The sequence below is a fragment of the Haemaphysalis longicornis genome, unplaced genomic scaffold, assembly GCF_048455015.1.
Source record: "Haemaphysalis longicornis isolate Haplotype H1 unplaced genomic scaffold, Haemaphysalis longicornis Haplotype H1 scaffold_9, whole genome shotgun sequence".
In the NCBI taxonomy this organism is placed as follows: Eukaryota; Metazoa; Arthropoda; class Arachnida; order Ixodida; family Ixodidae; genus Haemaphysalis; species Haemaphysalis longicornis.
In genome coordinates this window covers 121,035,121-121,062,203 of record NW_027526460.1, presented here as the reverse complement: position 1 = coordinate 121,062,203, position 27,083 = coordinate 121,035,121, and the positions used below count along the sequence as shown (strand labels likewise).

Sequence of the window (27,083 nt, the reverse complement as noted above, 5' to 3'; positions counted from 1 at the left end):
GCAGCGACGACGAACTGCAACAGCGGGGACCTCCGGTGAGGCATGTGTGGCCGAAGAACATCTTGCGTAGATTCATCCGATTCTAATACCGCACGAAATGTGACGCGGAGGTGGTGAATACAGTGCAGTGACCTGGATACCTTGCGAAGAGGACGACAATGCGCCCGGATTGCACCTTTAAGCGTCATCCCGAGAAATGTAAGCTTGTTTGCGCGAGGGCTGCTCAGGACCTGTCCCGTAACTGGGCCGAGTCATGTAGAAAAGCACGCTCAAAGCGGAGAGTATCTACCGCGGGCAGTGTGACTAACCTGAAATGAAGGCGCGTGGGATGTGTACCTTTTTCTGGCTGGCTGCACGCTACAGGGAACGCCTAGTGTATTCGACCGATTAGATGTGCCTTCAAAATTCCGATTGAAAATTGCAATTATGAGAACACGCAGTCTACTCAAGTCTTTAAATTAGATTAAGGGAAAAGAAACTGTGCGAACATAAGTTTGTTGAGTTCACAGGCATTTTTTTTGCGTTATTGCAGCATGACTTCGGCTCTGGATAACGATGAAGGAGCATGGTTATCTAAAACTGCGAACATTAGCAGGAAGAAGTTCCTGGAACCTGCCGGAAGGTGTAGTTCAAATTTATTTCTTTAGTCGATATAAAAGAGCTGATCCACAGCCGCGGTTGCATAGGCGGGATTCAATTCGGGTGGAAGGGTGGCTTGGCCGTTCCCCCCAAAAAGGGAGCGGAGAAGCTTCAGGGAGAGACAAAGTCAAAAATGGAAGTAAAGAGAAGCCCCACAAGGAAGGAAATCAAAACTGAAATGAGTACTATGGACTATAAATGGGTTTGTTCAGCATTGCCTTTCGGATGAATTGACCATTTTTTTCATAAAAGCACTGAGAAACGTCTTGTGTTGGTTACAGCGGATTTCAAAACCACATGGCGCGTAGCTTTCGAGACAAAATGATTATCGGTAGTAGCTATTCGGGATATGCAAAATTTGTGACCTCGACCCTTGCTCGAAAATTTGAAGTTCAGGGGGTCGTGGCCGCCACGCCCCGCCTCTCTGCGTGCGGCAGTGCACGGCCGTGTATTTTATTTTATATATTTATCATTTCCGATTTCAATTAAATTTTAAATGCACTGCCAAAGACATACTAGCATTGCCTTCCGTCAAAGGAGAAGCCTGGAAGAGGTTACAGCCGAAACCAGGTAGGAGCGCACGATAACAATTTCGACAGCTCAGAAATAAACACATATACAGTAAAGCTTCCATTAGCAAAAATACAGACTTCTTTGACGTAATACGTAAGCTACCGGGAGATGTAAAGTGTACATTGTTGTAGCGAAACGACTTGCTGAATAGGGACATTGAATCGTGGACGGATTCAGACATTTTCAGGGGTTCCGGAGATAGCTGTCCACCGATATTATCATGGGGTTACATTTCATTCTGTATTTCTCGGTAATTGTATGCTCTTTAATGACTAAGTGGGGATCGCTTAGCCTAAAATTACCAATAGCTCAGCATTGTTGGCTGAGCCTTCCTCCCTGACATGTACTGCGGAAGAATGGCAAGTTGGGCTAGCTGGTTCATGGTGACCATATCGAACAGACAGCGCAAGAAGGACGGGACAAAAGAATTAACGACGACACAGCGTTGACCAGCTCTGTCGTCGTTAATTCTTCTTTTGTCCCGTCCTTCTTGCGCTTCCTGTTCGATATGGTCCCTGAAATGACTGTTTGCGACCTGCACAATATTGTTGCTATAATTACAATCACAAAAAGCCGGGCATGATAAGACCCGACCTCGAGATATTGCAGTTCATAAAGATAAATTGGTCCCGCCGGTTGTGTCAGTGCTACCGCACCTCTACGACTGCTAATATTCCAGGATCGTGAAATAATCGATAGCATGCCCTAAATATCAGCACGGGAAAAACCACATAACAAACTACCGCCCAGAATTCATCCTGTACCTTCTGACACATGTTCTAGAAAAATATATTTTAACGGATATACCGAAATTCTGTAGCAAACAAACTGCGCGCTGCCTTCAAAGTCACTCATAAACACACAAGCAGACTGTTACATTGAATGCTTGAAAACTACATGCAAGGCAACAAACACAAATCAAATTTTTATGTATCGGGAGCCCTTACATGAAAATGCAATTGCAACGGAAATTGTTTCTCCACTTTTGAAGCTATAATGAGTTCTTGTTCATCTGTAGCGTAGAGCTAATGAGTAAGATACTTTAGTTTGTACATAGAGGGGTTTTTAAATTTGAAAAAAATTGATAAATTGAACTTGTAAAATGCCAAATAGGGTATCTGCGTATATTTAAAATACGGACGTGCTAGTCGCTTGACAAAAGAATTCGGCGCAACGACATAAGTGCATGTGGAAATTGAGAAATTAGTAAGCAGGAAAGGGTAATATTTTCTTTTCGCAGAATCGTCAATAACGTTGCCTACGTTACCCACCCGCATGAAAGGAAAACAGCAGACGACATTTGCTAACTGCGGATACTAATGCTTTGCCATCTGCATACCGCGATGTTGTGCCAAGTGCAAACTCTCATTCATGGAATATAAAATAGTAATTAGAGACCGCACGTTAAGGCACTAGGTTAGTTTTCACACACCACGAATTTTCACGACTGGCGGAAGAAGTAGAAATAATACGAGCCATCTTTGTCCAATACTGGCAACCATGTAGGATTTTTTTCAATAAAGCCCCCCACCCCCATCTCCCTCCCTCCCTCCCTCTCTCTCTCTCTCTCTCTCTCTCTCTCTCTCTCCGTTCTATTCGAGATTCTTAAGTTAAAAAGCCTAAAGCGGCGTAATACGCTAATAAAAACTGGGGTCTTATTTTATGAGGATCCCTGATGAAGTTTTTATCACGGCCAATTTCAACAGCTCATGGTTCTTGCGTTCCACTGATTACACTCCACGGCTACGTCACAACGGCCTCATGGTGGGTCGCTGCATTCAACTGTACATACGGTCATACATTTCTTTACTGTTTTTAAAGACAATTTTTTTTATTGGGCTACCTAAGCACGAAAAGTTTGGTTTGTCCGTCACACGCTTCAGCCGCAAGGCCAAAATTCAGGGACACTTAAACGCGAAGTATCTAAAGACCGTTTCAATTTACTATAAGGGCTGCTGGCACGGGTAATGCATGCCCATAATACTTTGCGCGAAGGCAACCCCACGTCCATTTTAGGCAAAATATAAGTTCATAACCAAGAGTGCCCGTGTTTCTTTAAGAATAATCTCTGGGTTGTTTTTTTTTTTCGGCAGCTGATGCAAGGCCGAGGCGTTAAAAATGGCGTAGAAGGGCGGGATAAGAGCAAACACACAATGAACACAGCTCTGGGCATTTCTGTTCCTGACAGAACGAGAAACAAAGGACAAATATGCCTGTTGTCCCAACAGATGTCGCGCGAGTAGTGCGAAGGCGAGAGAGAGAGAGAGAGAGAACAGACTTTATTGTCATCCCTTTTAAGACGAATGTACCGTGCGGAAAAGTCCGGTATCTTCGTCCCATTAGACGGCGGTCAGGAACCCGTGGTCCCTGGCGGCGTCCTCTGCCAGTTGGATGACAGCAGCTTGTATCCCGGGAAGAGAGCTGAGCAGAGCGGCCTCCCACTGCTCACTACTTCTTATATGTATTACTTGTTCAAAGGCCCGTGGTTTATTGGGACATTGCCAGACCATATGTTGTAGTGTGGCTGCTGCAATGTTGCACCACTTGCATCTGTCCGTGTACCTATCCGGATAGCTGCGGTGACACAGGGCGGGGTGAGGGAACGTATTTGATTGTAACCTGCGCCAAGCAACTGTCTGCCATTTGTTTAGAGCAGTGTGGGCAGCCGGAAATTTCAGTCGGCTCAGCCTATAGTGTTGAGTAATCTCTCGGTAAGTTGCCAGTCTCTCCCTCCCCCCCGTCACAGACGGCACGTTGTCGGATTCGAAGTCAGCCTGGTTCGTGTATCCTCGGGCTGCTTCATGTGCCATCTCGTTCCCCGGGAGAGACGAGTGAGCTGGCGTCCATACCAGGCGGATGTGCCTTGAAACTGGGGTCGCGCTGTTCGTAAGGATTTTGGCGGCTGTGGTGGAGATCCTACCGCGCGCATAGTTGCGCAGGGCGGCCTTCGAGTCCGAGATGATGGTAGTAGCCTGCGTGCCCGCAATTGCAAGAGCTATGGCCACCTCTTCACCCGTTTATGGGTTGGACGTAGGGATTGAACAAGATGAGGTTGCATTTCCCTGCTGATCTACCACCACGGCCACTACCGCACGTTGGACAGGGTAGCTCGCCGTGTCGACATAGCATACCGCTGGGTTGGCACTGTACTGCTTGTGGAGCGCCTTCGCACGGGCAAGCCGTCGGTCTTGATGGTACTCCGGATGCATATTTCTAGGCAGTGGGGCCACACTTATTTTGTCTCGTAGGTCCGCTTCAATGACGCCTTTGGTTCCATTCTGGTCCGCGAAAGGTATATGCAGCGACTCCAGAATGGCCCGCCCAGTTGGGGTCCCCGCCAGCCTGTTGTATTGGGCAATGCGTTGTGCTTCTATAAGTTCATCCAACGTGTCGTGAATGCCCATCTCCAGTAATTTTTCTGTGGAGGCAGCCATTGGAATGCCTACAGCCGCCTTGGTGGCTTTGCGAATTATTCGGTCTATTTTCTCTTTTTCTGCTTTCTTGAGTTTCAGGTACGGAGTAACGTAAGTTATTTTGCTGATGATAAAGGCTTGAACTAACCGAAGGAGATTATGTTCCTTGAGGCCATGGTGTTTATTGGCTATCCGGGCGATGAGTCTGCCAATTTGTACGGCTGCATTGTGCAGGCCCTGTATGGTAACCGTGTTGGTTCCTTTCTCATGTATTCTAAGCCCTAGAATTCGTATGCATTCAGTTCTGGGTACTGGGCTGCCCTGCAGCAGGATTTCTATGTTGGGGTCATGTCTTTGTCTCCGGCCGGGCCTAGCTGGGTTGTAGAAGAGGACTTCCGATTTTTGTGGTGAACATTCGAGGCCTCTTTGGGTTACGTATTCTTGAACCGTGTCAGCGGCTGCTTGCAGGCGTTCTTGTATGTCCCCATCGCTTCCTCCTACGGTCCAAATCGTGATGTCATCAGCATAAATGCTGTGACTTACATCCGGAATTTGTCGTAGTAAAACAGGTAGCTTAATCATTGCCACATTGAAAAGAAAGGGCGATAAGACCGAGCCCTGTGGTGTTCCGCGGCTGCCCAAGCGTATGGGATCCGACTGGAGGCCTGGTACGGTTAGTTGTGCGGTTCGTTGCGCTAAGAAATCCGCGATATAGTTATAGGCCTTCTTGCCCACGTGGAGGTCGCTCAGGTTGTGGAGAATAGCGCTATGTTGCACGGAGTCAAAAGCTTTGGTCAGATCTAAGGCCAAGATTGCTCGAGTGTCTAGTGGGGATACAGCGGAGTTATCGATGATTTGATGCTGTAACTGGAGCATGACGTCTTGCGTTGATAGTGATGGCCGGAAGCCCACCATGGTATGGGGGAAGAGTTGGTGTTCTTCCATGTACCGATGCAGGCGGTTCAACACTACGTGTTCGAGCAGTTTTCCCAAACACGAGGTCAAAGAAATGGGCCTAAGGTTCTCAAGCTTCAGTTGCTTTCCGGGTTTGGGAATAAACGTAATGAGGGCGCTTTTCCACGTAGGAGGAAGACGGCCGTTGTCCCATACTTTGTTCATGTAAGCTGTGAGGTCTTCTATGGATGAGTCGTCCAGATTGGTAAGTACCTTGTTAGTGATGCCATCAGGCCCTGGCGCAGAGCGAGTGTTCAGTTTAGTAATGGCTTCACAGATTTCAGCTTTGGTAATAGGCCTGTCCATTTCGGGATTGGGGTTACCAGCATATGGGTTTGCTGACTCCTGAGGGGCTTCTTGTATGTAAAGCTCCTGCAGTTTCTTCAGTAAAGTAGATCCCTGTCCTTGATGTGCATGTAGGATGGTCAGAAGGTTGCTACGCTGGGTTACCCGCCTTCCGTCCGGGTTCAGAAGGCTGCGGATGCTGTGCCATGTTTTAGGCATATTCATTTGTACGTCCATTCTTTCGCACAGTGCATTCCAGTGTTGGTTAGTAAGATATGCCGCGTGCTTCTCGATCTCCTTGTTTAGGCGCGCTATCCGACGGCGTAAGGACCGGTTGTGCCGCTGCCCATGCAGCCGTTTCTGAAGGCTGCTCTTCGCTTCCCACATGTGAAGGAGGCGAGAGTCGACCTTGTCTAGGTTCGCTTCCTCTGGTACGATTCGAGTAGCCATCGTGGCGTGTTCCTGTAAGCATTCGACCCATTTTTCCAGATCTTCAATGCCGGAGTTTTCTACTTTTGAAATCTCGGCCCTCCGTATATTACGGAAAACATCCCAGTCGATAATTTTTTGTTCCCGGCCGCTGTACTTTGGCGGCCCCGCAATGAGTGCGGTTTCCACTATATAGTGGTCACTGCCTAAGTCTTCAAGGGTATTTGTCCACCACGCATCTGAGACATTTTTCACGATGGTAAGGTCAGGGGTGGTGTCGCGTTGGACACTGTTACCTCTTCTCGTGGGATGGGCGGGGTCCGTCAGAATTGTCAGGTTGAGTTGCTGTATGGTGTCCCATAATGTCTGGCCCTTTTTTGTGGGCCTTGCATATCCCCAGGCGGGATGTGGCGCATTGAAATCCCCCACGATGGCTAATGGATGACCATGGGATGTGTGGAGGGCTTGTTGGAGGAGCTGTGTAAGGTTACGGGAATGTCGGGGCGCACTGTATACATTCAGTATGTATAGCCTCCGCTTTTGCCTTGCTGATGTGGGAAGGATTTCCAAGAAAACATATTCTGGTCCTGTGCTGGAAACATGCAATTGATTAGCCGGTATATTCCTATGCAACAAGGTGGTTACTCCTCTAGCTTGTGGAGCATTCATGGTGGATACGGATGAGTGGTACGCTTTGTATCCCGATAACTTGGCCGGTATTGCTGTCTCTTGCAACGCTATGACATCGGGTGCCGATTGGGAGTTTTGAACCAAGTGGTTAATGTGTTGTTGCAATGCTCCCCGTTTAGATCTGTACCCCCGACAGTTCCATTGCCATATGTAGTATCGATGCTTATCTCTGTTCGGGTGCATATTGTCCAATGTTTTGACCTGAAACAACTTCTTGGATGGTGGCACTAGTATGTGGCCCTTCGGTGCTGGTAAAGATGGACGGATGTACGAGCCCAGTTGGGTTGTTCTGCGCTTGCGCCAAGGTGTATTCCAGGGCGGTAACCTTTCCGCTGATCATTTCTCTGAAATTAGCGAGGGCTCCCGCCAGGGTGGTAATGCTGTGATTCATCTTGTCGAAACGCTGGTCGAGTTTCTTTTCTAATTTAGCTTCAAGAGCATATAAGGCCTGTTGTCCTGTTGGCTGCTGGTCAGCGGTTTCCTGGGCACGTCTTTTCGGGGGGGAAGGGTTGGATTCCGAGGATTGTGAATGCTGTGCTGTGGGCAGCCTTACGGTAGTCGTCGTGGGGGTGCAGCTACTTTTAAGTTGTGCGAGTTCAGCTCGAAGCTGCCTGTTCTCCGCCATAACCTGTTCTAATGTGGCTCGTATGCTATTTAGTTCAGCAGAGGTGGTGTCGGGGGGTGTTTGTGAGGGAAGTGTGAATGTATGTGCTCCTGAATTTCTTATGTGGGAGGCCTTAGCTGCCCAGCTCACCTGTGAGGTTGCCGCTGGGGTCCTGGTGCTGCTCTGGTCTCTTAGTTGAGCCGCCCGGCCCTTGTCGGAGCCTCGTTTCTTTGACTGGGAGCGAGACTGTCGTTGGGCTTGAGCACGGTTGTCGTCTCGCCTTGGTACTGTGTTTGAAGGTGTCTCGGCGCGGGACAGTCTTGGGAAGGAGGCGGAGCGATCTCGTTGCAGCCTGGCGTCCCCCGCATCGCGGCTGTGCTCTCGTTCTCTTCGCCAGTGGCGTTGTTTTGCAATGAACGCAGGGCGGTAACGTTTCTTGCACTGTTTGTCCCCGGTGACGTGGTCGTTTCCACATAGGGCGCACTTTATTGTGCACACATGCTCGTCCATGGGGTTCGCAAGTCCGCAGGAACTGCAAAAGGCTCGATCCGGCCAGGGGCAAACGTCCATTCGATGCCCAAGCCTTCCGCATGACGAGCAGACTTCGTGCTTCCTTTTGTGAATATAGCAGCGATATTCCGCTCCCCGGTAGTACACAAAATAAGGAACTCTGTAACCGGAAAATGCAATAATGGCAGAGTTGGTGCGGCCCATGCGCCGTGCATGCAGGGCGGTAGGGTTTCTCGAGTAAACGACGCTCTTGACGATGTCCTCCGCCGAGTCATATTCGGGGATGTTATGGATTACTCCTTTGACCGCGTCATCGGGTGTCGTGACGTAAGCCCGCGTAGAGTATGAGGTTTCGCCTATCTTGAGTTTCTCTATGCGCGCATATCGCTCTGCTCTGGCAAGGAGTGGAGTGCTCACCACGAGGATGTTCTGCTCGGGATTAGCCCGGAGGAGATCTTCAGTGGCTGTTTCTGGCTCCAGACCGGCAGCTAGCAAGATGCTGTCTCTCAGCGTGGCGTCACTAACTCGTGCCACGTTCAAGCCGTCCCGTGGACGGATGACGACTTTGATGTCATCCCTGGGTAGTTTGGGGCACCGAGGGCGTCGGGATTTGGTGGGGTGGACTCTCTGCGTGGTAGCTTGCGCTGTAGTGTTGTTCCTTGCGGGTGTGGAATTAGCTGGTCCGGTAGTATTTTGCTGCAGGTGGTGTAGGTCTCGACCACGCGTGCGCCGGTGGCATTGAAGCCAGCCAGTAGAGTCTTCATACTCCTCGGTGGGGATGACTTCGCCGTCCACTGTAGTCACCATCCGTAAAGCACCATCGACTATTTGTTGCGACGTAGAAGGAGCGCTAGCTGCAACCACGCTTGCAGCCGCTGGGCCTGCTCGCGCCACCGCCAGTTGTTCTGCCATAGCACGTGCGGCCTCCCTGCCGCCTCGCCGAGGCTTAGCGAAGCTGCAGTGTAAAAGCCGTGCTTTCGGTGGTGCTGTAAAGGCTTCAAAGGGTCCTACTTGGTGCTGTTTGGCCTCCCTGGGTGCACGAAGCCATCAGGAAGGTCATACGATGATCTGGCAAGCGATGTTTTGTAGGGATCCGACGCTTGTTCTTGAAAACACAGAGCCGATGTGAAGATCGACCACTCCGCTCTGGAACCTGCGAAGGCGAGAAATTCGAGTTGCATTGAACAAACCTTCATTAAACTCATGGTGATAGAATCGAGGGAGATGAATAACGTGAAGAATGGGAAACGGAGAGCCGAGAAAGAGTTACGTGCCAGGGTCAACAAAAGTTAATTGTCTTTGGACAATTAACTTTGGACAATTAACTGCTAGTTAGGCAAGTTGACACCCGGGACTTTTCTTGCTTTTGCTTGGAACTGGTGGCCTTTGTTTTCTATTTCAATGACGACTTCCCTGTGCAACGCGGGTGTATAGATGTTTCTTAATTTTTTTACCTACTGCAGCATTCTACAAGAATGCACCGTATACTATGCCCTATTGCTGTTCTACGCTCTGCTATGTTGATATTGCGGAATTACATTACTGTTAAATTTTGTTAGTGTAATCTACCGCTTTTTTTACGGAATTCCTTCGCAGTTTTTGGAAAATATAAAACACCGTGTCGCGGTATAATTGGTTCATTTGTTTCTTTTGTATTCTAAACGTAACAAGCTACATGTTTCTCGCGGTATAATTGGTCCATTTGTTTTTTTTTTTGTATTCTAAACGTAACAAGCTACATGTTTCTCTTTTGTTATCGCATTTGTCGTTGCGCCCCTCATCTGCATGCAGGCTCACAGGCCGCGCGTGTTTAGTAAGTCCGTAAAGGGTGCATTTAATAAATAAATATTACAGCCCTAATATCAATACTGTTTCATCTAATCATCACTAGTAGATTGAATTATTACCATTATAAACCGAAATGAGTGAAGTGCGTACGTCAAAGCCTTTTATAGTGATTTTGTTTTGATATGGCGCCCAATGAAGGTAATGCTAACGGTTTCCCAATAGAAAGGGAACATAACTAATACTGCATTCATTCCCGCTGACTATAGAAAGTTTAGAGACAAGTAACACTGCTTAAGCTTGTGATTTGGAAGATGTGCGATGCTGTTGGCTTAAGTGCGCGTGTGTCCTCATTACTGTATACCTCCGGTTTCGACAATGTCTTCATTATCCGCGGGACATATGTCTGACGTGTAATCTGCGCATAGAAATGCTTAGGTGGTGTCGGCAGGGGCGGAATTAGGTGCAGCAAGCTTCCGTCCCTTTACTTGCCAGGTGTCATTTTTTCCCTGCTGAAGCGTACTTCATTAGGCGCCCCAATTCCGAGCTGCCGCACAGGAATTAGTAGATCCTTCTGACTGCATCGCCGTACGGACAACTGACGGCAGAGTGGGGTGACCATACCTCGGCCAAACTGGGCGCCGCTCACTCACACTAACAGAGAAAAATATATATTTCCTCCCTCACTCACTCACTCACACTCACGCTCACCAGTCACCCACACCACTCGCACTCACACTCACTATGCGTCCACTAAGGCTCACACCTCGCCGTTACCACTTGCGCTCACGCTTACCATACGCCGTCACCACTCGCACTCACTCTCGCTCGCGCTCAACACTCGTCGTCTCCCCTCGCACGCGAGTGTGTGCAGCATACCCTCCGTGAGTCATGAAAACGAACAGTATTAGTGCATTACGGCATCAGAAGGCCATCGAAATCGTATTTTTAAATGAACCCGCCACCAGAGAATTAATTCCAGGGTGTACTATAGCAGGAGCTCAGTGAAGACGCAATTCAAAGCTAAAAGCACTCGCGCCATTAACAATCATCATAGCGAGTGGCTCCTGCGACGAATAACAAACAGCGAGAACAATTACAATAGTGGCGATCACCGCGGTAAGCCCCGCAAATGGCGGGAGTAGCGCGAGTGCACTGGCGAGTGGTCAGCGTGGCTCACGGCGAGTGGAACTCGCCCTCGCGTGGGATGAGCCGGGCTCCCCGCGAGTTGCTTTCGCACTCGCGAGTGGTGAGGGGGGCTCGCCGCGAGTGGCGCTGTCACTCGCGAGTGGGGAACGGGGCTCAGCGAGATTGGCGCCCGCACTCACTCGCACTCACGCTTGCAAGTCCAAAACGATGGCGAGCCTCACTCAACACTCACTCATGAGTGGTGAGTTGGGGTGTGGGAGTGCACTCGGGAGTGAGCCGGGCGACCTTTGGGAGTGACAGTGTCCTTTAATTACAATCGTCATGATTCTCCTCCCATCACGTCTTCTTCTTTCTGTTCTTTCTATAAGTGAGAGGTTTGGGCAGTCGCCCTTGTCTGCTTTCTACGCCCGGTACTAGGTGATTGTTACTTCCTACTTTTGCAAGCAGCATGTTTAAATTACTTCTGTGTGCCTCCAGTGGGGCGAATGTGACCTTTCAGGACCGTCGTCCGTATCCTTTCCCTTTCGGTCGTTTTCTTCCCCTTCGCCCTTGTTAGCACTGTATAAGTGCTATAAGCCTAAAATAGCTTTGCTACTTGGGTACTTACCCTGCTCAAATTACTCTTGTAAGCCTCGTGCACTTCTTTGACATCCGTGACTACGTCGAACGCCATAACGCATTCATTTGGTCCAGGTTAATGGGTACAGCTTGTAGCACCCGTACTACAAGTGTAGAGGGACCCCGAAGCTGAAGCTGTCGAACCCCGAAGCCGAACCCCGAAATGTCGAAGCTGTGTAACTTTTGAATCCCATGTTATGCCTCCGCATAGCTGCGGCTGCTAAACCCAACCAGCCAATCTTCTCCGTACATCTAGAGTGGGAGTCATTGATTCGCGGCGCTTACAGTTGTAAAGCGCAAAACGCGGGCATGGATGGGGCCGGAGCTCTCGAAATTTTGGCGGCTGGAGTCTGCAGTGTATTTCTAGTTTCTAAACTTGTTTATGTCATGTGCAGGTCTGTGCTGCGCTCGAGATAAGGCTCAAATGTTCCGTAGAACGTCGGCTACTTTCGTGTGGCGGTCCAGGTGGGAGCCAATGTGTCGGGATAACTATTTAACAGTGAAGCTGTTGAGAAAGTTGTTTAGGTATGGTCTCTGCAGTAAAAATACTAATAAAATGGCGGACGCTGTGCGCGCGTGCCTCGAGCCATCGCCTCCTGTATTTTTACAGGAGGCGATGCTCGAGTGCACATTCTTCAGTCTAAGCATATCCACTTTGGGAGACAGGTGAACATTGGCCAGAAAAAGGAAGTGTGTTTACAGTAAAACAATCAAAAAGAAAAAAATTCTCAAAACATCCCCCTCGCGAGGGGCACGGTCAAATGCAGAGCATTTTATCTGGTTCGAAAGAAATTGACAGTGAGAGCGAACGCCGAGGACCGCCCCATCACGGCACGACCGCGCCACGACCACATCACGACTACGTCACGATCACGCCACAACTGTTGTTGCTCCCGCGCCAAACTACGACGCATGCGCGCCCCACCTGTTGCTGAACGCGATCCGAGCACGCAGAGAACACGCGAGGAGCAGCGGAGAGCAGGCGAGGAGGAGTGGGGGAGAGGGTGCACCTGGAACGGCTGTTGCGGACGCCGAGGCACGCCAACGCCGACAACGCCGGGTGACATCGTGAGTTAAAGAAATGCTCTGCATTAAAAAAAACTCAAGCGCTCGCTATATCCGGGCAACACTTGCTCGGAAGGAGAAATATACGTCACAGCGTATGCCCCTCGTTCGTCCGTCCTCGTGTCGTCGTGCGCATGCGCTCTGTGCCGTATAAGAGCCTCGATATAAATGTCGAAGCTGCGGTAGGTGATCATTGACTCCACATGGCCCCGCCACGGATAGTTCACAAGGCCGTCGAAGAAGACGCGCTTTGAGAGACTCGTCGTGCAAAGCATAAGCTAGAGTCGATAAGTCGCGCGTGCAGAGTGGCGTGCGTAAACGTCGAGCAAAGCGACGAGGTCACTCTGGCCTTGCTCAACATAAGGTGATTCTAATGCCGTGCCGCCGGCGTCAACCACGACACTACAACGATACGAAAACTCAACGTTATGTCCGCCAATGACCACCTACAAGAGCATCTCCAGTGTAAGCTTCCGTTATTTTTTGAAAAATACGGCCAGTGACCCGTTTTTAAGGTTATCGCTTCAGAATCCCTTGAGTGTTTACTTGCAGTACTTTTATTTGCTCCTACGTGCATCGGAAATCCTAAGCCACCTTGGGGTTCTCGTAAAAAGGTGGCTGACACCAAGTTGCTCAGTGTGCGTGCTTCCTAGAATGCCTGTACGAACTCTCCAGGAAGAACTTGACGCGTGCATGACTTGATAGTTTAGTCCATGCGCCCATTTACTGTCAACCGTACATAAAGACTTTAGAGAGTAGTGTGGTACAGTGTGTCAACCGCATGTTCCTTCAGTCGAATAGGAAAACTTTCTTTTCAAGGTGCATACATCTACGTTTCCTGTGAAAACGTGACCCAATAGTAAAGGGGTATTTGTTTTTTTTTGTCTGTTAACTGCCTCTTATGCAACCACCCCGAGATAACTGACCATAGCTTCGTTTCATTCCGGGATGGTGTGGTTTTTGGGACGTTCTCCAGCGCACTCCCAGAAAAGATATAGACATCACCTCACATATCAGGCGAATTCCTATACTATACTACGGTTACTTGCGGAACCACCGCTGCGCCATCCCGCACGCAAGATTCGTGAGTAATCGCGCATTTAATGTGTTGGCCTTATGACCATCGTCTTTTGTAGGCACCATTCCGTTTGCGTGGCGTGCTGGAATGTGTGCCTTACGGCCTATGCACGTGACGAACTCACCCATGGTCGGTAACTGACGTCGCCGGGACAACGTGGTCAATGCAAACGCATGGGAAATTCAAACTCGGATTCGAGCAGTAAACGACAGTGTGTTCGTCCCAGCTTACGGTCGTTGCCACACGCTGACATGGCAGCGGGGAGAGAGAGATAAGGCATCATGCGAGAACGACCCTTGTTTGCGACAGCACTGACTTCTCCAAGTTTGGGAACGCGACAGGCAAAAGAATACAAATGTATGACAGCGCGCATCGACTGGCCAGCGTTAGGAAACCTAGTATGATTAGTAGCCGCTGTGTTCTTAAAAATGCACAACTATTTCTGGTAAGAATAGTGGAACAGCGCTGACGATTATTGGTCCGTGGTGTCGGCAAACGAGCGAATGAGTGCAGAAACCCATGGAGTTGTGCTACAAGGAGGCGATCGACTCAGTCACTGGTTCGGTCCGTCTTCTGAGGATTACCTCTCGGTCTCACTGAGTGGCATCGCCAGACCACAATTTATTATCTGAGTGGTTCGTAAGGCTGAATGTCATTCTGTATTAATATAACTGGGTTAAACGTTCGTTTAGTTATCAATTAGAATACGAAAGATCCCGGCAACCACTCAAAACACTGTTAACCGAAGTAAGTCTTCCGTTCTTATTCGCAAGTTACCAAGGGTTCAGAATTTTCCGGAAAATATTGGGAAAATTTCAGCAAAGAAAACCGATTACGTTTCGGGAAATAGAAAACCGGAATGGAGTATGATTTTCTTTAACATATTCTGGACTTCGGTTTTTGCATAAGCGAGAGCAGAATGAAAATTTTCAGCAGGAATGCCTTTCGTGACACGGGAAGCTTAAAACACGCAATGTTGGCTAATCACGGTTAACATCTGAGAACAAGAGTTTCAAAACCTGAATACGTCCGTAGACCATTACGGCGTCGAGTTTTAATTAAGAAGGGCGTTAGCGCAGCACCACCTCCGGGTTAATGTGAATGCCTCGTCGCCTTCACTGAATGCCAATACTTGCTTTAGCCATTCTTTTCAATAGCAATGAAGAGCCTTACAAATAGGTTTTCGGAGCTATCGCTGCAAAAGGTGAGATTTTGAAACGGTCATACACTTCCCCATTGTTACTTCTGTGATTGGGATTGGCCATCATTCTCAATGTGTCTTGGTAGGTCCAATGCTCCCTTAAGTAACCGCCGCACATTGCAGCCCAAAACATTTTTGTCGGAGAAACACTTTCGCGGGTCATCTGGAAGAACCCAGTGTACGTGTATATTCGACTTGGAGAATCCGACGGAATATTCCCAGTTTAAGTTAGAATATTGACGATGGCGTCATTCACCGCAATCAAACGAAGATATTGCACACCAAGGGATAGTTATCATAAAAAAGCATCTCGTAATTACAGTCATTTGACGCATGAGCTCAGTGTTATACTGTACGTCCGAGTTTAATGAACGCTAGTAAAATGGGTTCAAATCTTCCAGTTTCTTCGCTAAAAAACTTGGCCAAGGGGTTTTTTGTTGTATATTTGGCGTTTATTTGTCAATATCTTGCACACACACTAAACTCTTTTACACCCTTTTTGGCCGAAAAGGGTGTACAAATCTTGTCCCATGGCTAGCACCCTTAAAAGGTGTTTTGGCAAAAAAAAGGTTGTACAGATGAAAAAAGCGTGTTGAGCCCAACACCCTTAAAAGGTGTTCTGGCACAAAAGGGTGTACGGATGAAAAAAGGGTGTTGAGCTCAACATCCTTTGTTGAGCATCTTCACACCGCTTTTTAAAGGTGATGGCATGCGCAACGGCAATCTCAATCGGCTGATCGCGTAGCATTCAACACAAGCAGTCAATACGCACAAGTTACATTTGGAACACAAATTAATTGAGCAAGAAAACCAACGGGACGCAAACGATACAGGGAGTGCATACTTAGTAATATATGTGCTGTTGTTGCTTTAAATCCAGCAGAGTAAAGCCCCCGATCGAGTCGGTGGGCTTGTCGCAAAAAAGAGATATTTTAGCGCTAATTTTGGAAGTATGGATTTTACTATGAGAATGTACAAATCAACACGCGGATTTGCAAACATTTTTTAATCCTGAGGTAGTTTTTGTATTCCATAACTTACAGAATTTTATTAAATACCAAACAAATCTTTCCTGCTACCTCAACACCCTTCAAAAAGGGTGTTCAATATTTCAACCCCCGTCTTCCCAGAAGGGTGTAAAGCTACAAATAAGGGTGTTCGAAACGAAGAAAAAGGGTGTAAAGAAAAAGGGGTGTAAGAAAAAGGGTGTAAGAAAAGACCGCCAACAAAGAAAAAAGGTGAAGAGACCTCCAACTTTGGAGTCATTTTGCACCTGTTTACACGGGTGGACTGAACATTTTCTAAAAGCGGGGAGTGTTTTATACCTCACGATGTTTAAAGCAATATGATTCGGTGAAATTTATTATCAGTGGAGCTCTTTAAGCTTGAGCTAGTTTCGGTGGCGTTAGCAAAAAAATACAAGAAAAACTGCGGCACCTGTAAAGGGTGCACCACCGCAGATAGAGTATTATAACAGTGAATTCGGCTTTCGAGCTTGTTGGAGTGTGAGCACAAGGGGCGTATTCGTATGCTCATCTCTTGCTGTACCATTTCATAGGTACTATCCTTTTTGGATTCTAAAAGGCAAAAAAATTGGCGCAGCCAGCTTGCAATAGTGGTGCAACGCTGGAGAAACAGCATAGCTGGGGGCCGACCTAGCTTGTTTCCCCCTTGGACCCCTGGCAGTGGGGAGGGGGGGAAGACACTGGAACAGCCTTGTAAAATCCTGTTAAACTTGGCCTCACCTTTCAGTGGTCATCCTAGCTTAGCTAGAACATTGCAAAGCTTTGCAAACATAACAAAACTTAGTAACACCGGAAGAAACTACGTCGACCCTCGGCTCCGCTGTTCTTTTTTTGCAACTGAACACCTTTTTTACACCGTGTCAACAACCTACAGAAAGCCAAGCGTGTTGCAGTCGATAAACATCCTTTTCGCCACACGACTAGTCTTTTTGATTTTGAAGGTTCAAACTGGTGTTTCACCTGGCAAAGCTAAACTTGGGGCATGAGGTGCACCGCATATAGAAAGAAGCAATCATTGCATACGAGCAATTATTTTTTTGCGTTTGAAAATTTTTTGCGAGTAGAGGAATATATAAGGGGATGTCTTGTACTTTACAGTGCTATTATGCATCCAAGCATGGCCTTATTCAATGAACAGCTGAACACCTATTCCACACCCTTTCAACACCCCCCCCCCCCAAAAAAAAAACCAAGGGTGTTGAAGTTTATCAACACCCTTGTTTTCACAGTAAAATGGTGTAGGGCTAGAAAAAGGGTGTTGAGATTAAAAAAAAGGGTGTAAAGGCCTCCCAACACCCTTTTTCACTTATGATACACCCTTTTTGGCTAAAAGGGTGTAAAAAGTTTAGTGTGCACTTCTTGGTAATAGAGTTTTAGCTTAGCGTGTTACCGTGCCACCGTACTGTTTCTGGTGTACCGTGAGCTGATTGCGCATGCGCGCGTGGGCGCGGAAAGGTGGGCCACCCCTCGGAACGAATGCGCGGTCATGGCGAGACGGGCCGCCCGTCCCCGGAACTAAGTCCCCTTACCGGAACGAATACGCACATGTCACGTCTGACCGAGGTAAACAGAAACGGTAGCGTAAAACGGTAACACGCCAAACTAAAACTCTCCAAGCATGGCACGGGCGCAGCTACGGTAAAGTTGCTCGGAGAAAGCAGTTTATTTTGTTTTATCAGCTGTGCTAATCATTGCACACGAAAGGCTGCAGGGATGTTTTAAGCTAGGTGATAGCTCTATTAGGATCAGCTAGGCGAGCAACATTCGCGCGTTTCTCTTGTGGGCTCCATTTATTATCCCGTGCCCCCTAAAATGTAACTGGGCATTTTGCTGATTGAAAAGGGGAAAAGAAATGTGCTTAAACCAGTAATGACGCTACAAAGTCTAATTGGCCCTCAGTTTTTTTTAGATGCTGTTGTAACTTATATCTAGGTAGGATCACTTTTCCCGACGTATCCAGCTCAAATGTGCAGCGATGCATTTACAGTCGAACCTCGTTATAGCCAACACTGTTATAACGATTTATCGGATACAGCAAACTAAATACGAAGTTTAGTTTAGTTTACGCTTCATTTCAGTGACACCTATTCTTTTTACAAGAAAACCGAAACCTCAAGAGCCGCGCGATAGAGGCTCTTGATGAAGCAATAATGAAGCAATGAAGCAATATTTGGTTCCCGCGAGGCTCAAAACTCGACAGCTGGCATAATAAAAGCAATATTTAAAGAAAGTGAGACAAAACAACCGGTTTTTTAGCAGCTTGAGTCCCTGTATTGCGTTGACTCTGTGAAAAACTTCATTCCGCTCAGACTGTAAAAAGCCACTGTGAAAAAGAAGGCCGACCTGTTTTGCCGAATGAACTTTGATCTGTTGTAATTTCACGCCCTCACGTTCCGGTCTGTTTAGTTTGAAATGCCACCAGGAGACAGATAAGGACTAGCTCGTAAAGAGTGGGTTCGAAGCCTAGAACAATGCACTTTTTATCTAGGATTGTGGCGCGAGCCAGATTGCCAATTTATTAGAGCCGCTTTTTACCTCAACGGTTATAACCAGTATCGGATATAACGAACGAATGTACTGCCCTGACGCAGCTTCGTTATAACGAGGTTCGACTGCATTAGACTTCCAATGAGAAATACTGTTTGGTTGTCCATCTTTCACCGCAGCTCTAATAAATGAGTTTTACCCTCCCCCACCACCCCTCTCGTCCTTTCTAAACATCTCCTTCCTCTCGTAAACAACCGTTTACGGTCCCCCGCGTCGCACATCATTCCGCATTCGCTAACGTCCCAATCAATCAAGCGACGTTTCGCGCGAGACAGCGGTGGATCGAGGACTCCCATATGGACGCCATCTCCGCAGCTGGCAGCGCAGAACGCCGCGACCGCTAGGTTCGCGCACGCGCAACCTCCGTTCCACAAAAACAAAGCCCGATGGCAAACAGCTTCTACCACGGCAGCGGCTGCAGTGGTTGCGCAACGGAATTATTGAAAGGGCAAAATCCTCCGGAAAATCTGGGCCGCGCGGCCCGTGCATCTGCCGTATACGCGGGAGAGCCGACGCGAGTTCCGGTCGCTTTCCGGGTTCCGGTCGGGGCCCCGCGCACGCTGCGCCGTGCCGGCAATCGGGCGTGGAGAACGGCCGCCGGTGACGCCTTCCCGCAAGTGCACACACCGCCGGCGCCGGCAGCGAAACCCCGTGCGCGCGAAACTCCCGACGCCGACGCCACGCCAGCGGCGTTCTCTGCGCTCTCGAGAGCGCTGCTGCGTCTTGCGCGGCGGAGTTTCGAGCTATGGCTGGCGCGCCGTCGACGCTGACAGCACTGCACAACACGTCGTGCGCACGGTCGCAGCGTTTCCGGCTGCTTCGATCTGCGGCGGTTGAACCTCAGCCTGGCGGGGATGGTGGTGCGGGCCTAACCGCAAGCGGTGATGCCGACGAAAGTTGCCTGACGCTGCCGTCGTTGGTCTCGTCGGGACGGTGTTCTGAACGCAAGTGTGAGTTGGTTTTCTCGTCAGGTTTCGAGCCATGTTCGCGGTTCAGTTTTTCTAGCAAGCCATTCTGCATGACTTAAATGGCCTTTGGTAAGAGTCACGGGGCCCCGCACGGCTGTGGTATTACAGTAGCAGTTCAACTTCCACTTTTAGGGTTGGTACTACGTTCATTTCCGTTTGAATAAGTATTTCCCGTGAAGGCTGGCTTTTAGATAGCAGCTCTGCGCCCTATTCCGTTCACGCAGGAAAAAAAATGATCCCTCGTGCACGAAAATGAAACTTTTGGACAAATTTATGACACTCATGGTAGGTTCCAGAGCTCACATCGCAGAAAAAATTTTCGCACAAAATGCACCAAAAATTTTCAAATATTGCTTCTGACATAAAGCTAACGGACACTTTTAGCCAGCCATGTTGCAATCGTCCAAGTTTCTATTTTTGCAGGGGTTATGATTGGAACCCGCCAGTTGTCGTCATTATTGGCAGGAAGAAGAGCTTTGAGTAATTAGCACACAGTTTTCCACACATTTCGCTCCGCGTAATTCGGTAAAAGCTAGGTCGATGTGCAGATTAGTTAATGTCAGTAGACACGTCATTCAATGAGAAATGCCAACGTCCGCAGACAATTCTCAACTACAATGCTTTTCGATTAAGGAAACATAAAAAAGCCTATTTTATTCGCACGATTCGGTTGAATGTTTGCGATGTTTTAGTGCTTTTATTTTGTTAAGGTCATCTTTCTGCTATCGTAATTGTAGATCAGTAGGAGCATGTAACCAAGATGAAGGCTAAGCAAGCAGTCATCCGCGTACACTTGGTGCATTTGTGTAAGGCTAACTTTTACGTCGTCGTCTTGCCTAAAATACATTGTTTTCCTTCTAAGCCGCTCACGTGCAAGGCGAAACACAGTATACATTTACGTTCACTGGTTTTATAGCCGATGGCCTCTCTTGAAATGTATACCTTGACGCGGAACTTTGGGTTTGTCTGCCTCTACGAGACTCGATGCAACCGTCCGTCCATAAAACAGGTGGAAGAGGGCTTCAAGAAGTATGTGCTCACACGGCCATTCTAAACTAATAAAACTGCTGTCTAGAATCACGTCTGTTCTGTGCAAAAAACAAACAAAAACACCGGCATAGGCAACAACATTCCCGCATTTGTCCTGCGTGCATCCTTTAATGTCACGTATTGTCACATGCTTCCTTTATTGTCGCGAACCGAGTACCAGCGTTCTTTTATTAATAAGCTCAGGTAGGATTTCTTTTAGGGGGGACGCCCTGTAGGCGTTCGGGCTTTCGGTGTCTCATGTCGTCGTCATCGTCCCTATCGTCTCATGTAGTCACGTTGCTAAAACACCCGGACACTCGTTTACGCCTCGTGCTACAACGCTTCGTGCTTTGAATACACAAGACTTTTACAGCAAAGCTCTACCTCCCAATGGTTTCACCTCCTTTGGCAAAAACGCCATGGCGCCAAGAATGCACCCATACAACGCACACTTCACCCTTTCCCAGGTTTCACGCTAGAGGAGATGGCACGGGTTTTTTTTACGTTTGCAAATGACAAAACAAAATCTCGGCAGAGAAGGTTCTAAAGAGCTAAGCTTACGGCAAAGAACAAAACATGTCGGTTCGAGCTGTTAACTGTTAAAAGCTTAACAGAAACAAATGGTTACACCAGATGGCGCGCGAACTGTGGGAACGTGATCACCCTGCTACAAAGGGGAAACCAATAGCAATCATCATCATAATCATCATAATTATCATCGTGAAAAAAATGGATTTTCACAGAGCAAAAACTCGTGTCACTCATCATAGGAGCAGCCAAAGTGGAGAGGAAAGCCATGAGGAGTGGGAAGGAAAGAAATTGCACGTCAGCAGAAGGACACCATTTTAGCGAAGCAAGCAGACCCTCTGCCAATTGTTGGCTCAGTACATACGCTTTTGCGTGCAATGGATCCCGCGGCTTGTTGAACAAATATCGGCGAAAACTGCTGCTTTATCACAGCCGGTGTCGTCCTGTTAGGACGCCGATCGGAGTCGACATCGGGGCCGACATCGGGGTCAGCAATCAGGTGTTACAAAAAGAATAAGCAAGCTTTTCTAAGGATTAGACAGGTGACAGTAGTACCTCGGCAGTGGCGCTTGGGCTTCTATGCTGCAGAAAGTGTATCGGTGAGGGCAGCCGAGCCGGCTAAAGAAGTATCCCAATAGGTCACCGGTGAAACTATAGGAAGGAGAATTCCCTTAAGAAGAAGAGATGGCAAAAGAAAGAAGCTTTTGAGCGAGAAATATGCAAGCTTTATTATAGAGTCGTATGTGGTGGCAGCTTTTTCAGTTATAAATCACTGATTTTTCATTATTTTGGAATCTATTTTATTGTAAACGGTTACTGAGGACCCAATCATAAAAAAAACTGCAGTGCAGTTTCACGGCGATGGCCGGTTTTCTTGGAGTTTTGTCCTGTCAATTACTAGCGGACGCATTTAAGGAACCAAAATAGGCTGCTTGAATATGACTAGGTGCAGTATAAGGTTATCTGCCTCAATAGTGCGCTAAAATAATATGTGCTTCAGCCGCGAAATGTAATGAGCAGGTCTTATGCACATTTGTGAATTGTAGGTTCGTGCTTGCGTGCATGGACAAGCGCAGTTGCAATTCCACAAAGGAAATGCGTTCTCCATAGCCGTAAATGAGAGACGAACACACTTCGCAATGCTTTAGAGGGGATTAATTAATTGTAGGGCTTAACGAGCCGACGCAACGCAGGCGATGAGACACGCCGTAGTGGATTCAGAATTAGGGACTCGTTGAATGAACATAGCAGAGAATGCCATCTGTAAAGCGAAGGACACCAGTGAGTGCAAAGAATGAGCATAGTAACGTAACCGCTCCATTCCCCTTCTTTCAAAATTTGTAGTTCACACTAACAAGGAACAAAATTTCAAGTTTATTTCAAGTTTATTTCAAGTTTTTTTCCAGCATTACAGTGTTGGGGGTCCACCAGGCGAAAAAGCCTGTCAGTGACCACTTTTTCGCCTTATGGACCCCCAACACTGTAAAATCGTACTACTTGGCCCTCCCTGGCGTTCTGTTGCTGTTGTGTGCGTGAATGTGTATGGAAGAGAGAGAGAGCGAGAGAGAGAGATTCAGTTTCAGGGAGTTTTTTTTTCTTTTAGATTTAACATTTGAGGAAGTGGATTTCCAGACGACTCTGCGCAGGAATACTGCAGACGCCGATGACCCGTGAATGCGATGTCTCCAGTTTTGGTCAATGTTTGCGAGGCACAAGTAAACGGCCAATTAATGCAGAGAACGGCTGGGCTCAGACGACCGAATCTAAACAATTTTGAGCAAACAGCACAAGTTTATGTACAACAACTAGAATCATAAGCAAACAAAACAGCAACGGACATCAACGTGCGCATATTCTTGAACTTCTGCAAATACCATCTGTGCACCCCGCTGTGACACACGTCGCGCGACAATCCCGAGGCGGGCGCCGACCTGAGCGACGACCTCCGTACACTTGGCGCCGGGCGCCATCGCAGCTGCGCGGCAGCCTTAAGGCGCTCCAGGTGGCCCAGACAAGCCCAAGCGAACAGCAACAACAGAGGCGTGATTGAAGGCGCGAGTGACACCTCGGCCACGTGTGCGCGTTCCTGGACACAAAACGTCTCGAGCGGCAGCCCAGCGCGGTTTCTTTTCAAGGCTCCGTACACGGACTGATTGGTGTTCGCACAGCTGCGTTTTCTAAGTCGCCCAGCAACGGCGCGCTCCTATACGCTTGCATTTATTGCAGAGAAGAATGAAGAAAGTTCAAAAGGATTTTTCTGTCAGGAGCGTTCAACAGCTGCCGAGCCTGCCAGGGCATGGACCGCCGGAGATTGCTTATTTGTTCGAATTACAGTGGAAACTGCGAGTTCGTTGGAAGTGTTCGGCACTTAGCAATGTCACACAGTTGTGTTCACAGCCAAAGACGAAACACATTAACCTCATGGAAATTGAACGCGAGTAGCAGTCGCTTTCTAGGAACAAGCTCTGTATTATGAAGGTGGTTGTCTGAAAGCCAGGTCAGGAAATATGCTCAGATTAAGCCGGAGCGGGGTGAACAAAAACTAAAATTACCCACTTTGTCTTCTGACCATTAGTTGTATATTGGGACAGCACTCACCATGTTTCGGTGAAAAAAAGAACTACTGAACTGCACTAACCTTGAAAGTAGTTACGATTAGTCGACCGTTGCTACAAATTTGCGATACTGAACTATGGTGGCATTTCATGACTGTTTTAAAATGAGCCCAAAATTTTAGCTGACGCATACAAGGAAGTGAAGCAGCGAAACAAGGAACTAATTGGTACTCGTTTAACATCGTGGATTCGACATTGGGACGAAAACGAACTGCTGAATTTCGGTGGATCTTCGTTATTCTTTGTATAGCAAAGTTATAGTTGCGTAAAGGTACTGACGAAACTACTAATTAGCAAGGAAATTCACGCTGCTCACAATTTGATCCAGGATCAAATATACAGCTTTATTAGCACATTCCTCATGGGTAAACTTTCCGAGAAAAAATAAACGAGCATAACTACGCGCAACTAGGCTAACTGATAGTTTAGTTGGTTAAAAGAAATTTGTCTCGAAGTTAATCTACGTTATGCTAAGCTATATATGCGTTAATCTACGTTAAGCTGCATTTAAACTATGAATGGAGTACGAAGTTGGCAAACAATAAAAGTAATTAAGCGGACGAACTAAAATGCAATATTTAGATTTATGTAAATAATTCCTTTATTAGACAAATAAAGGTAACAGAAATGAGAAAACACGCTCACACTAAATATAAAGGTTAACTTTGGAGAACGAAGTTCTCAGTTTTTTTTTCTTGTTTACTCAGCTACTAGAGGTTCGTTTCAATCGTGGAAACGACCAAGTGGCGGCCGCGACTGCTACCATGTGCTTAAACTTTAAGCAGTATTACCGAGTCTCACGTTATCAGAACACGCGCGTGATGTTCACACCATACAATAACTACATTTTCACAACAGGCAGAACCCAGTGAAATGGAGTTTTATTCGGGTGACCTTTGTGTATGCTCCCAGAGCTTATTTTTCAATGGCAGGAAAAATACTTTTGTTGTGTTTCGCAGTGTGAAAAACTTCCCTACCGCAACAAATCCTATAACATACGCTGAGAATTGTTTAGAGCAAGTTCAAAAGCATTACGATTAAGCGTGTTCATGTGCAAGAAGCTGGAGGCGCCAGCTGCACACGCTACAATCGGGTGCACGTTAACATCGGCAATAGCACATGCTGTGCGTCACTTCACAGAAGAAGCCAAACCGTGACGTCACGCGCGCGACCTTTGAAATGAGGCTAGAGATGTAAGTTTTCATAAAATTTTGAGGGGCCTGAAAAAACAGACACTTCTCATTTTTTTTTTCAGAAAAATATGAAAATTTTTAAAAAGACGATTCTACAAAGATGTATAAAATTTCGAGAAATTTGTTGAGGCGAAAGCCCTACATGTCTCATCAAACGCGAAAAGTGACCATAGTGGCTGACGACTACACGAATGGAACCAAATTACGTGCCCTGTGAAAAGAAAATGTCTCTAAAATGAACATAGAGCCTCAGTTAGATTCTAATGTAATGTGAACACGGGTCGCCAAGAGCCGGAGCCAAGTGTGGTAACCACAGCACTGACACTGTATCGTGCCAGGATGGAACAAGAATTATCTGGACGCGTGCCGCATGACAAGTGAACGTGACGTCACTGCAAACACGATGTAGCAGTGAAGACGTCTTCGATAATCGCTGGGTTTTACCTTCAAATGGCTTAAGCGACTTAAGTGCCCTATAAATTTTTTCGTGAACGCTGAAAAAAAGTACAATTGTTACATGCTGCATCCCAAAAGTCCGCCCTCAAAATCTGCGCATGGTTCCACGTGAAGGAATTGATTTCAGAAAGAGTTTTGATCGCTGCAGATTGGTCGCATCAAAACGAATTTCGGGGTGGAAGCGGTGTTTGTTTTAAATTGCTTCGAGTTGCTTTTTTCCACCAGGAAACAAAGCAACAAAAAGTGTTTTAAGACTTTCTTGTTTTTGTTTTTCGACCGCTCACGTGTCTAAACAAGACTGGGCTGATTGTGTGGAAGCATGGGTTCTCTAACAAGTTTGAGTTCCAAATTTACTCTTCTGAGAGCGCGAAGTGAGGCAGTTTCCTTTTCGCACTTTCACTTCGCACTTTCGCACTTTCACAACAGCGGACGCTCGGCTCCTTGCGGGATAGCCGTCATTTTCGGTAATAATGCGCGCAGGTAACTCTCGTTTTCGTTCTGAAGTCGTAACCGAGTATAGGCCGCAATTTTCCCACCGAAGCTGTAGGTGACTAGTTTCCGACTAATCCTGCATCAGCCGACACAGTCGCGCAGTGTACGAATCTGCGTCTCCAGAGGTGGTGTAAAATGCTTTCTAGCTTTCACATAATGCTAATATCTCGCTACAAATCTTACTAAATTTCACCACTAAAAAGACTATTATTACGCCGAGCGTCCTTGACATGTCATAATTAGTTCAGAGTGAAGTTGTCAACTTTAGAGCATTCCCGTTTTCTGCCACCCCATGGCCGTCTACGTGTAAAATGTACGGTTACAGAAAATGGCGGTACATTGTGTTTTCTTGTCCATTCCATGTTGTGAGAATTGCGATGAGATTGGAGTACATCAATACACCCGCAAACGTTCAGCTTAAAAATCAGTCTTCTTGCTGTTTCGTCGTGCTAATTTCAGAAAGATTGGAAGATAATTGCACAGCCGCAAACGTTCAGCTTAAAAAGCAGTCTTCTTGCTGTTCCGGCGGGGTAATTTCAGGGAGATTGGAGTAGAGATGATTGTGCACCCCCAAATTTGTTCAGCTTAAAGACCAGGCCGCTTTATCTTCGGACAATAGGAACTGCAGATGTGCCGTACACTAAGCTAAGCTGCTTTTACGGCATTCCCTGGCTGACAGCAAGGTTATGGACACTGAAGGGAACGAGAAAAAAAAAAAAGGAACAACAGAAGGAAATCCACCTGACAAGCGAAGGTCGCGCAGGAAGAATGAGAGGATTGTTCCCAACGATCACGTGACGGATTGGCAAGCCCCTCACGACGGCCCGTTGCGAAAGTCCTCCCTGTTGAAGCCATCTTTCCTGAAATACCCAGCCTCGGAGAACAGCGTGGCTAATAAAATGCTGAGGAAACGAAGAGTAACTTCAGAAGCGTAAAGGGACCGTGCAACCCGCCACGGTGGTTCAGTTGCAAGGGCGTTGCGCTTCTGAGTACGAGGTCGGGGGTTCGATTCCCGGCCGCGGCAGCCGCTTTTCTGATGGAGGCGAAAAGTCCGTGTGTACGAGATTTTGGCGCACGTTAAACATCCCCAGGTGGTCAAAATTAATCCAGAGCCCTCCACTACGGTGCGCCTCATCGCCTGCGTTGCGTCGGCGCGTTAAACCCTACAATCAATCAATTAAAGGGACCCTGCAACACCTTCGATAAGCGCTTTCACTCTTTCTTTCGCGTCTGGAAC

The 27,083-nt window shown here is 47.5% G+C and overlaps 1 protein-coding gene across 3 annotated transcripts in view; it reads left to right on the top strand.

Moving 5' to 3' along the window:
* LOC144153630 (uncharacterized) overlaps nt 1–27,083 on the top strand; it is a 63,387-nt gene continuing 36,304 nt past the window's right edge. The window contains exon 1 of one of the 3 annotated variants that reach the window (XM_077685281.1): nt 1–198. In XM_077685281.1, coding sequence (XP_077541407.1) covers nt 197–198 — 2 coding nt within the window. In that variant the 5' untranslated portion in view covers nt 1–196. Of the gene's footprint in view, nt 199–19,051; nt 19,516–27,083 lie in introns of those variants that run through there. The other 2 variants (XM_077685279.1, XM_077685280.1) reach the window with 2 other exon arrangements.